The 12,312-nt window shown below is 32.1% G+C and overlaps 1 protein-coding gene across 3 annotated transcripts; it reads right to left on the minus strand.

Annotated features, from left to right (window-relative positions):
* Window positions 1–408: 408 nt before the first annotated feature.
* On the minus strand, window positions 409–5,657 carry LOC129302252 (protein ALP1-like). 3 transcript variants are annotated; one of them, XM_054940990.1, is made up of 3 exons: window positions 5,501–5,657; window positions 2,127–2,469; window positions 409–1,268 (listed from the first exon to the last, which is right to left on the minus strand). In XM_054940990.1, the coding sequence occupies exons 2-3, from the start codon at window positions 2,457–2,459 to the stop codon at window positions 672–674; spliced, it is 930 nt and encodes a 309-aa protein (XP_054796965.1). In that variant the 5' UTR covers window positions 2,460–2,469; window positions 5,501–5,657; the 3' UTR covers window positions 409–671. The 3 variants fall into 3 exon arrangements, with proteins under 3 accessions (XP_054796965.1, XP_054796964.1, XP_054796963.1); XM_054940989.1 differs by lacking the exon at window positions 5,501–5,657 and adding an exon at window positions 3,420–3,549; XM_054940988.1 differs by lacking the exons at window positions 409–1,268; window positions 5,501–5,657 and adding an exon at window positions 3,420–4,016 and having other exon boundaries at window positions 2,456–3,331.
* Window positions 5,658–12,312: the final 6,655 nt, after the last annotated feature.

Below are 12,312 nucleotides of genomic sequence, written 5' to 3' on the forward strand. Positions count from 1 at the left end.
CAATCTAGTGGTTATATCTCTGATTCTGTGGAATTTGCAAGTGTTATATCACAAGTTTTTGTAAATTTTGCAAGTGGTTATAATAGCCATGGATCTTTAAATGTAAGTCTGAACTTGAAGCTATAGTTTATTTATTTTCCAAGTTTTATGCTGCATCAGTCTCTTCGTCCACCTCATAATTAACATTCAAAAATGAAAATTTCAGTATTGTTATAAAATAAAATCAAATTTTGCAATATTTTGATCAAAACTTCCCCCCTAATTGATAGAATTCCTGATCAAATTCTTTCATTTGATGGCATTTTCATATGGGCAAGGAACCAAGTTGCAACTTTATGATCAAATTAAGCTAGTGTATATATACTTGTATATATACTACTATTATATAAACTTCCAATAGATGCTCTATAAAACATGAAACAAAGGATGTCATTTATCATATCATAATTAATAAGGTCAAGGAAGCAAGATACTCTATATCTTACTTTGAAACAAAATATAGTCAATGGTGCTACTCATATATCCAAGCACCCAAGTAAGATATGCCATATCTTACACAAAAAATTAGACATCTAAACATGACATTACATATAAAGGATCCTCTTGCAACTTTACTAAGGATCACCAAAAAATCGAGATACACCAAAATATCAAGTGACACTAATACTAGCTTATGCTATTATTTCGCGAATCACATCAGCTTTATCCTCTTCAGGCATGGAATAAAAGCCAATTAGCATATTCTCATCACCAATAATCTTCACATATGCCTTGAGACGTTCTTGGTGGGAAAGTCCTTCAACCTTCTTCAACTCAACAAGGAGAGACGACCTCATGCCATCAATACGTTTCTCACGTTCAACTCTATCAAGGTGCATGCCAAAACGCTCAGATGACTCCTTCAACCCATCAGCTAGTGTTTGAACAATCATTTTCATGCCTTCAAGCATGGAAGGTTGAGCTTCAGTGCTGTTTCGCTTCCTCTTTTTCGCTCCGGAAGTTGCATCAGAAGGGGACAGCTCAGTTGGAGAGTTCTCTTGTGGTGAAGTATTGGCATGTGATCCATCCATTTGAGAATCAGTTGGAATGTGCTCAGTAGGAGTATCTTCTACGGGTGAAGTAAACCCATGTTGATCATGAAACTCTTCAACGATATCTTCATACGTTTGAGCATCCTTTCCATTTGCCCTATCCTTCCCAAAGATATTAGATAGCTCATCATAATGGGGGAAAGTCTTGTTTCTCCATTTAGCAGCTTTCTTGTTTACCTGCGACAGAAAAAAACAAATAAACTGCAGAAAGAAACAGCAGAAACTAACAGCCAAAAAACCAGAAAAAATAAATAAATAGCAGAAGTTGAAACAGCAAAAACTGACAGCAAAAAAAACTAGAAAGAACAAATAAGCAGCAGAAACTAACAGCCAAAAAACCAGAAAAAACAAATAAACAGCAGAAATTGAAACAGCAGAAACTGACAGCAAAAAAAACCAGAAAGAACAAATAAGCAGCAGAAAGAAATAGCAGAAACTAACAGCCAAAAAACCAGAAAAAACAAATAAACAGCAGAAATTGAAACAGCAGAAACTGACAGCAAAAAAAACCAGAAAGAACAAATAAGCAGCAGAAAGAAACAGCAGAAACTAACAGCCAAAAAACCAGAAAAAACAAATAAACAGCAGAAATTGAAACAGCAAAAACTGACAGCAAAAAAAACCAGAAAGAACAAATAAGCAGCAGAAAGAAACAGCAGAAACTAACAGCCAAAAAACCAGAAAAAACAAATAAACAGCAGAAATTGAAACAGCAAAAACTGACAGCAAAAAAAACCAGAAATACCAAATAAGCAGCAGAAAGAAACAGCAGAAACTAACAGCCAAAAAACCAGAAAAAATAAATAAACAGCAAAAATTGAAACAGCAAAAACTGACAGCAAAAAAAACCAGAAAGAACAAATAAGCAGCAGAAAGAAACAGCAGAAACTAACAGCCAAAAAACCAGAAAAAATAAATAAACAGCAAAAATTGAAACAGCAGAAACTGACAGCAAAAAAAACCAGAAAGAACAAATAAGCAGCAGAAAGAAACAGCAGAAACTAACAGCCAAAAAACCAGAAAAAACAAATTTACCTTCACATATTCATCCCAAACAGTCTTGGGAGCTGTCACACATTTCTTTTCAGGGTCCCAACCAAAACCAGATAAATTAAGAAGGTCAGAAACCACACCATAGTTAATTTTTAACTTCTTAACTCTTGACTGAATATGGGGATGGGCTTTAATACCACTTCCAGGTATCAAACCATCAAGCATGTCCTTCAAAGTGTTTAAGACACGTGGCCTTAAACCATTGTCAGATACAAGTTCTCCCTTATCATGTAGCACCATCATGGATTGAATTAATAATTCATCCTCTTCGGGTGTCCACATGTGCTTGTCTGATTTTCCAGACCTACTTGACATGTTTGTTCAGCTAGAAGAAGAAAATGTTAGAACTTGAGAAGAGGTTAAATAACAATAAGACAATATGACAATATATTATTATTAAGGACATAACAATAATACATGTTCTATCATACCATACACCACACTCAAAGAAACAAAGAAAATTAACATATTCAAACAAACAATAATGTTTAAATGAAATAACTAATTCATCTAGATATCCTATTAGAAGAAAAAGTGGTGAACATTTCATTAGCAAGAGTATCCCTAAAGGTAGCCCATTCATCAGAAGCATCCATGTTTTGAATTGGGGTGTTTTCCATCCCGTCCATATCAACACCCATTTCTGGAACTTCATTTTCAAGTGGATCTACACCTTCTTGACGAATTAAGTTGTGTAGGAGGCAACAAGCAATTATAACTCGGTTATGTGTTCGAATGGGATAAAAAGATGCGCTTCTTAGTATAGCCCACCTTAATTTCAAAATACCAAAACACCGCTCAATTACATTTCGTGCAGAAGAGTGTCTCATATTAAAGCACTCTTGTGCACTTCTAGGATGTCGCCCTTCTCTCCATTCACTTAAGTGGTATCTTTGCCCTCTATACGGTGCAAGAAATCCCTTACAGTTGGTGTACCCAGCATCAACCAAGTAATAGTGACCTTGTGGAACCCTCAAGCCATTCCTTCTACTTATGGCATCACGAAGAACCCGTCCATCTGCTGCGGACCCTTCCCACCCAGGCAAAACATATATAAAGAAACCATCTTGTGAGCAAACACCCAACACATTTGTAGTTATCTCTCCTTTCCTATTCCGGTATCTTGCCTTGTCAAGAGAAGGAACTCTTAACTTGATGTGAGTTCCATCCAAGGCGCCTAAACAATTCTATAAAATAGAAAAGTAAAAAAAAGTTAATACAAATTGTTCACACAACTTTCAAAAATAATGATAAATACATAACATATATATTTACCTTAAACCACTTCCACCTTTCGTCGCTAGAGTCATCAGCCACTGGCTCTGGTTTCTTCAACAACATATCTCCAAGTCTCATCATACTAGTAAGTACTGAGTTGAAATGCCTACTAATAGTTTCTCCCGATCTACCAAAGTTATGTTGTATTACTCTATTCTTCACATGATGTGCTAGTATGTGTAAAAACATGGCAACTTGTTCATCTACAAGCATGTTCTTACTAGGTTTAAGACCACCCACATCCGTTAGCATAGAACACAACTTATCAAATGTTGATCTATGCATTCTAAGTAAGTTGTAACAGGCTACATCACTGCTAGACATCATTCTCTTTAGGTAAGATCTCTTAGCAATAAAATCCATTTTGTAAGGTATATGTCTGATTCTTCGTCTCCTTAGTATGATAGTCATACACATACAAATACAAAACGCATACACTGCCTCAGTCATGCTCATCCAGAAGAGAAACAAACGTAATAGTATTCTCTTTTCCTCAGATAGTGCCATAACTGTGTACCAATTATACAGATATATAAAAGATTAATATTTAACATATGTAATGGAATAAAAGTAATTAGTGGTTAACAATAAATCACAGTGATAACACTCTTCAAAAAAAATAATAGATGAATTGCTGTGCAATATAAAAGTATAAAATAGTATTAGTATAGCAAATGATCAAGGACCTGTTTGATTTATTTTATTCTGCAATTAGTTTTTCTTCCCAATTGTTTCTTAACTTTGTCTTAATATCAAAACAAAACAAAACAAAAAACAAAGGTATGGTTTCTATTATAAAATAAAAAATTAGATAAGTGTTTCAGATTTAAATATTTAAAAAATAAAAACATGTCTTAGAACAGTATCTTTATGTTATTTTATTTTTTTTTTTAAAGCACGTTATTTATATTTGAATTCAAAACTATCATCAGGTATGGTTAATTATTATTATAAACATAAATTGATTTTTCAACTTTAAAACTGTCTTCACATTAACATAATTATAATTATAGATTTTTTTTAAGTAGAAGAGGTGATGTGTGTGTCCAATAGGTCAAATAGATAATAAGTTATTAACAAATTGGTTAAAATATTGGAAAATTAAGCAGACAGATATTGTTTGATTGATTCAGAGCTGCTTCTTTTTTGTTGCTTCAAAATGCCGTTAAACAATATTTAATACAAAGCTAAACAATATTTGATGCTGCTGAAAATGATAAGTAATGAAGCTGTTGAAAATGATAACACTTTTATATTGCACAGCAATTCATCTATTACAATTACAAAGCTAAACAAGATTTGATGCTCTGAAAATTTAATCTCAGCTTCAAAAACTACAAAATAGAAAATAGTATCCTAAACTAGTAATACGAAGAGGAAAGGAAAAGACACTGAACCCACAGTTGAATTTATGCCTAAGTAAATGAAGAGAATGCCTATTGATTTCTTGACGTATAGACTAAAGAAAATGAGATTGAGGTTTCCTGAACCCACAGTAGGTATGTACGCAATATCTGCCTCTCATATACATTTTGTATTATTTCTTATGCAATCGGTTCTGTTTTCTTGACAGATGTAATAGGATTCTTGAAAGGGTTTGGCTCTTACAATTTCAAAAAATTTTAAAGATTATGCAGATAAAAACCTACAAACAATCATTTGTGAAGGAGAGGACGGAGCAACAGTACCTGAAGGAAAAGGAAAAGCCAAATACAAAGAAGATGGAAGAAGAATATCGACGAAGGGGGAGGACGGAGCAACAGTACCTAAAGGAAAAGGAAAAGCCAAATACAAAGAAGATGGAAGAAGAATATCGACGAAGGGGGAGGACGGAGCAACAGTACCTGAAGGAAAAGGAAAAGCCAAATACAAAGAAGATGGAAGAAGAATATCGACGAAGGGGGAGGACGGAGCAACAGTACCTGAAGGAAAAGGAAAAGCCAAATACAAAGAAGATGGAAGAAGAATATCGACGAAGGGGGAGGACAGAGCAACAGTACCTGAAGGAAAAGGAAAAGCCAAATACAAAGAAGATGGAAGAAGAATATCGACGAAGGGGGAGGACGGAGCAACAGTACCTGAAGGCGCGATGAAGGAGATGGCAACAGGGCAGATCGATGGACGATGGATGAGTCTCTTGTGGCGCCGATGGAGATGCGTTCGACTTGAGGTTTGCAATGCTGATGACTTTTATCAGGGCAAAACTCAACAGGGGCACTATTGTCAAAAAATATTATAACCATGGATAATATTGTCATAAAATATTATAAACCCAGGTTTAATTTTTCAGTACCAGGTAGGAGATGGGTTTGTGTAATCCCACCTAGGTGGGTTTCAGCAAACCCAAATAAGAGCCAATGCTTTATACCAAACACATTAAATTGGGCCTTATTCAATGCCAATGCCAAACCCAACCCTTCAATGCTGCATACCAAACATGGCCTTAACGTTCAAGCTTACGTTTGGTCCCACTGTATCTCTGTTCTCCCCATTATTTCCAACAAACTGAACAAAGCATCGTATTTCTACAATAAAATTGTCGATTGTGGCGGTGTTTTTTAGCTGCAAAACAAATTAATTAAATTCAAGCATTTTTAATCTATAAATTGAAGGTTTTATTATTTTAATTAAAAAATATCCATAATCTCTTTTTTCCCATCATTCTGAAAAAATTTATTCTTCACACACCAAATTACATTTTTTGACAAAGAAGATGCTATTTATCATAGTAACATGTTTTTATTAAATAGGGTATAGATGATATAATATATCATATTTATGTGAAAATTTATGGTGAGAAATACTCTTTTAATTTTATTTATAGGATAGAAAGAGAAAATTAATTTTAATCTTATTTATAGGATATTTCAGTATTTTCTATATTCTTCTTTACTTTTTTACCTTATTAAATACTAAAAAATATTAAAAATAATTCTTTTTATTGTTAGTAGATAGAAAAATGAATTTTTTTATTTTAAGATCAAATTAATGGGATCTGAAATCTTTTTCATTTTTTATAAAATATATTAAAAATAATTTAAATGATTCAAGGAGGATGGGAACAGATTATCCAACTCAGCTGTGACACCGACATGATGGAAGATGCAGAGCAAGAAGCCGTGGATCAGTGTCATTTATGACCACACAAGGGCAAGTTGTGCAAAAGTAGACCATCCGTCACTGCTTTTGGTTTGGGCCAGCGCCAACGTTGAAAATCTTTGTCTCGTCACCTTTCGATTCCTTTTTTCTCGTTTCTTTTCTCAGCTTTATTAGCAAAATTATATCTAGTGAAAAGGACTAAAACCAAGATTCGAATTGTTGTTAAAAAATATTCATATTTAATACCTAATTATTTATCTATAGATTATAATTGTGGATTTTTTTTATAGAAATTCTCATTTTGAGACAAACAAATTAAAGAAATATTAATTTCACTATTGTGGATCTCAGCTATTATGAGATATGAAAATAACTGGTTATCAAATCTTGCTTTATGAAGAGGGTAAATGCACAGGGTTTCCCTGTCATGATTTAAATAAGAAAAGAAAGAAAGACAGTGACAGCGTGAAAACTCGGTTCACCAATGCAAAACTAAAGTCCAATTTTTACGAAAGTTGACTATACTATATTATTATATTACTCTTATTATCACAAGTATTTGTTTTTAATAACAAGTAAGTGGCTAGGTTGTTTTAATTTTCACCTAAAGGTTGGATTATCATTTTTTTTTTCTTTGTTCGAGTCAGTGTGTCATCCCTGAAATGATTCTCATCTCATTTAAAATAAAACTGATACAGTATTTCTATTGATGAATTTAAATTTAAATTTTAAATTATATATTTAAAAATCATGTATTTTAAATCTGTTATTTAGATATATAGCTTAAATAATTTTAAAGGTATGCGAGAAGCAAGATGAAATTTAAAATAAAAATAAAAAATTAATAATAACAAGCTTGTCTCTATTTTTCAGTTAGTAAAATACAAGGACGAGAGATGAAATGAGAGACAAAAAAATAGAGATATCAATAGTAAAAATATGAAGAGAAAAACAAGAGAGTTAGAGTAATTATAATTTCAAATAACCATAATTTAAAAGAGAATTTAGAATTATAATAATTTATAACAAAACATGAATTTAAATTTAAATCAAATCTTGATCCATAATATTTATATACCTACATAAGAAATTTTGTTTAAATTTAAATTTAAACTCTGGCAAAGAATTATCCTTCAAGACTCAGAACTTCTAAGAGATGTTATCAAATGTAACTCCACATTTGTAATATTTGGAATTTTAATCCTTGATTTATTAATGATACAATTAAGTCTAATTAAGGGAAATTGAAGTAGGGAACAGTTAAAGAGGATTAAGGGACCATTCAAGCTTAGTAATAACCTTAGACAATAGGTTCGAGAGCAAGTGTGAGCCAAGTAGGCCTAAAAGAAAGAGAAAGTGGAGGCGTGTGGTTTTGTACCATGCGTCATGGCATATATTATCTGCTACATCACAATCGGCTGAAAGAAGAGAGGAAGTACCTCTATGTAAAGTCGGGAATAAGGGTTGGGTCTAAAGGGTCGAGCTTGAAAGCTCTGTTTAAATAAAAGTTTGAGCTTTAAAAATTAAATTTTTTAAAATAACCGGGCTTAAGAGCCTAGCCCTGATAAGCTTTGTGAAAAAGAGCTCGGACCCGAGCAATCCTTCAAGCCCTGTTATATTTTTATTTATTTTTTCTTTTATGGAACATGCGTTTAAAGCCAGAAAGGACCCGCTCATCCGAAGCCCTGACCCTACACTCGTTATGTTATTATTAATTTTATTTTATTTTAAAATTAATTTAATATAATTTAATAAATATCAATATACAGTATAAAATTTTTGATATTTTTTATTTTTTTATAATTATTATATTTGTGTATTTATAAAAAATGAATTATTTTTTAACTAAGATTTGAATTTTCTTACTAGACTTTTAAATGTGTATTCTTTAATTTCTGAAAGATTATGAGGATTTTTATTTTTTTTTAATTTTATAATGTTTTAATTAACTTAGAAGGAACCCATTCACGGACTAGATCTGAAAGTAATAAGGTCGAGTTTCAATTAGAAAAATAGAGAGAGAATAGAGGTTTAAGCAAGAGGATGAAGGAGAACACTAAGGATTATGCTAGGGCTCGAAAATTTGAAGCTTTGGGAGCATTTTAAAGCTTTTAATCACTTGAGGTAAGTTTTTCAAGTCCCAATCTTCCTCCATTTTCCTCTTTTAATAGATTTGGAAGCTAAGGTTTAATGGTAAAAGTGATTTTTAAATCTTGAGGCTATAAGTCTAAACCCATTGACTTAAATGGAATTAATAGAAATTATTTGAGTTGTTTAAACTTAGTATTAATGATTTTGAGCACCCTTAAACTTGAGTTTCTTATTCTGGACGAAAATTACATATATTTTGGTTGAGAGGGAGGTTGGACTCCATTAATGATGTTTAATGGATTTATTGATAATTGTTGGAACTAAAGGGAGTTGTTCAAGCTTTCCATCCTTAGTTTTGAAATTTCTATAAAGTTGAGTAATTGTGTCTTGAATTTTGAGGTAAACCCTAAGCATTAGACTGATAATTTTAGGTCATTAGATATTGTAATCAATATTACTCATGCCCATATGAGTCAATTATAGTTAATGAGAGTTAATGTACCTATTGGTTGGGAATAAGCTTAAGAGGTTGATATTATAGAGTAGTTAAGTGTTCAAATAGGAAGTTAATAGTTTGAAAAATGTGACATTGATGATTGTGAATTTGATTGATTATAGATCAATCATCTCGTGCATCAATTTGACTTGAAACCAAGCTTTGGAAGCAATTATTGAGGGATAACCTTTGATCACTCAAGGGTTTGAGGTAATCAAGGAAATATACTTTGTGTAATTGTGTGTTAGTTGATTTAAATTCCCATCTTTCATCTTTTATAAAATACAATCGAGACTATGATGATTTCATAAATTATGATATGATGATAAAATGAATAAAATCACATGTTGTGTCATGTTAATGATGATTGTGATATGAGAATGAGGAAATGAGTAACGGTATATGTGTATGGAGGAAGGTTGATATATGGAAGTACGTGTTGATTATATTTATAAAATGGTGTGTGGACTTGTATACTATGCTCACATGTTATAGCTTGATAAATATCCATAAATGAACTTGCCATTATGAATTGCAAACATGTAAATACTTGAGCATGAGTGATTGCATGATCATATTGATGGGTGTAAAATTTGAGGAGAGATAAGTAAGATTACCCTTACTAATCCTCCCTTATCTCTAAAAATCATGGTAATCACTAAACTTAACAAATTATATAAATGGAATCTTAAATTTTTAATATTTAAAACATCCTTAAAAGATCTTACAATTGAATATTAGAGTTCGATTTATATGCAAAAGCATAGGATCTCAAAGAGAATCAGTGCATTTGCTTGAAATTAGAAAATAGTAAAATGGCATAGGAAATGAGGCATGTGCTGCGGCTCATGAGCTTTTGTGCCATGCACTGTGGTGCATTGCATGCTTTGAACAACATATTTTTGCTATCATCTAATAGCACTTAAGGGCAACTTTCGACATGCCTCATTTCTTCATTTGATGTCTGATTGATGTGATCTAACTGTTTACAAAAGGCTTTCCCTTAACTCTAGCCAGTGGCTTTAGTTTCATAATTAAATTATCTCTCATTTAAAAGTTCGATACTTATTTTAAAATTCACTCTTTTTCACAAATACACAAGACTTGTGTGCCCAAACCTCTTACCAAAAGCCAAAAGCTACCAACACCACTCAAACCATACTCATATGGACTAAAACGAACTTGTGCAATACACCACATTACTAACAATACTCATTAAATACATTTTCACTGCTCAACCCTTTAATCTCAAAAATAAAAAGGGGAGCTCTAATCTCACATTTCATCAATTAACCATCATAATTCAAATGTCATACACGACCTTTACTTGTACTAGTATTTTGACCCTGTTTTAGATCTCACAATCAATAAACATACATAATAGGGCCCAAAATACATTATATAGTTTAACAAAACACTTAGTGCAAGTAAGTCACAATATGAATTATCCTTAGTTGGCAATATCATGCAAGAATATACATATTAATATTTCAAAAGGTAAAGGAGGCTTACTAATAGGATATTAATCCTATGCCTCCTCTGTCTTGTTCCCTTGAGCTAGTTTTTGTAATATTAAAGATAGTGGGATGAGTACAACCACTCAATAACTAAGGTCAATCTAACTCATACTAATGCATGCCAATTAATTTAAATGCAAATGGCAAGAATATTCCATTTCAAATCATTTAGCATGTTCAAGAGCATAATTCAATATTCTCATTCATAATAACAAATGCTTAAGAGATAATGATTGAATAATATAATTTCATATAGAAATAAAACTAATCACATAATTTGTTTCATGAGAGTCATAATACAGACAATCATGTGCCCTTTTATCAATATATACATGATCACACATCTCTTGTATCCTCCTTATTCCTCTGACACGAAACTATAGGCTATAACACATTAGGATCATTTATAAACTGAGACTGTCTTAGCCAAAACACGCATAAGAGGTTACCCAACTAAGGTTTTTTAACTCACTAATGGGCCACATTTTTCCTTATTTCTCACACTATGGAGTGCCATCCTCCCTTGACCACCTTCCACATTGAACAAGTGGATAGCTAGCTAAGTTCGAGTTCCTAGTTGAACCAGTAGGACAATTTCTCATTGAACAAGTGGGACAATAATATAAACAATTTAGGCAAGCCATAGAGCTCAGATGGAAGCCTTACCATATGGATTTAATTCTCTACTTTTTCTAGGTGAACTCCCGCCTCTCAAGATCATGCTATGCATAATAATGCAACATTTCAAGGCATGCAATCATTCAATGTTCAAGCATGCATAACATCATCATTGTACTCATCTCATACGCGATCATCACATTAACATGCATAATTAAAATCATTGAACTCCACTTTACTTATTTCATCAAACTCCTCATCTACACATTCATTGAACTCCATAAAATATTATTTCATTAAACTTTTCACTTTTCAAATCGTTGAACTCCTTATGACACAAAAATCATTGAAATTCATTTGTGAATCACATCATCGAACTTTGAATGAAAACATTTCATTGAACTTTACAAGATTATTATAATGTATTTACCAAAAAAGCATGCCACACTTGCATTTTCATTCAATCTCATACATTTAAGTTATCAAATATAAATCAATAAATTAATTGACACATAAAATTATAAGAAAGAATTCATCTATTTACCTCAAAATTTAGAGAGGTCAAAGGTTTACCCCTCAATTTCACACCCCTAAAGCTTCCATGAAGCTTGAATGGTGCCAAATATGATTACTCTATAATTAGTCATAATATAATTCATCAATACCACCTTTTGGATAATTTTCACTATTAACTCAAACACTTCTTCACTCTTAAAATTCAATTTCTTCTCATAAAAGGGTACTCATGAAATTTCTTAGCTTTCCTTAACTTTGATTTACTTCATTAAACTCTTAAATAACTATTAATTGAGCCATATTGCCCCAACCACCTAATTTATGGTGGATTTTCGTTCATTAATGCCCTCCAACAACTAAAAATACATGGAGTCATAAATGTTAGGTTTAGGTAGCTCATTCAACTCCCATTAACTCTATTTAAGTCAATAGGTTTGGACTTATAGCCTCTATAGATCAAAAATCATCATTCTCAACCAAACCCTAACTTTTCAACTAGAGAAAATCAAAGAGCAAGATAGATATAGGCTTAAGAAACTTACCTCTAGTGTTT

The sequence above is a fragment of the Prosopis cineraria genome, unplaced genomic scaffold (genome assembly GCF_029017545.1).
Source record: "Prosopis cineraria cultivar Desert tree isolate PC_DT_omini unplaced genomic scaffold, ASM2901754v1 PC2, whole genome shotgun sequence".
Lineage (NCBI taxonomy): Eukaryota > Viridiplantae > Streptophyta > Magnoliopsida > Fabales > Fabaceae > Prosopis > Prosopis cineraria.

Excerpts from the sequence above, each read along its gene's own strand:
- LOC129302252 (XM_054940988.1), bottom strand. The coding sequence starts at position 3,929 with ATGGCACTATCTGAGGAAAAGAGAATACTATTACGTTTGTTTCTCTTC. Across the intron at positions 3,332-3,419 it reads AAAGGTGGAAGTGGTTTAAG|AATTGTTTAGGCGCCTTGGA; the intron begins GTAAATATATAT and ends TCTATTTTATAG.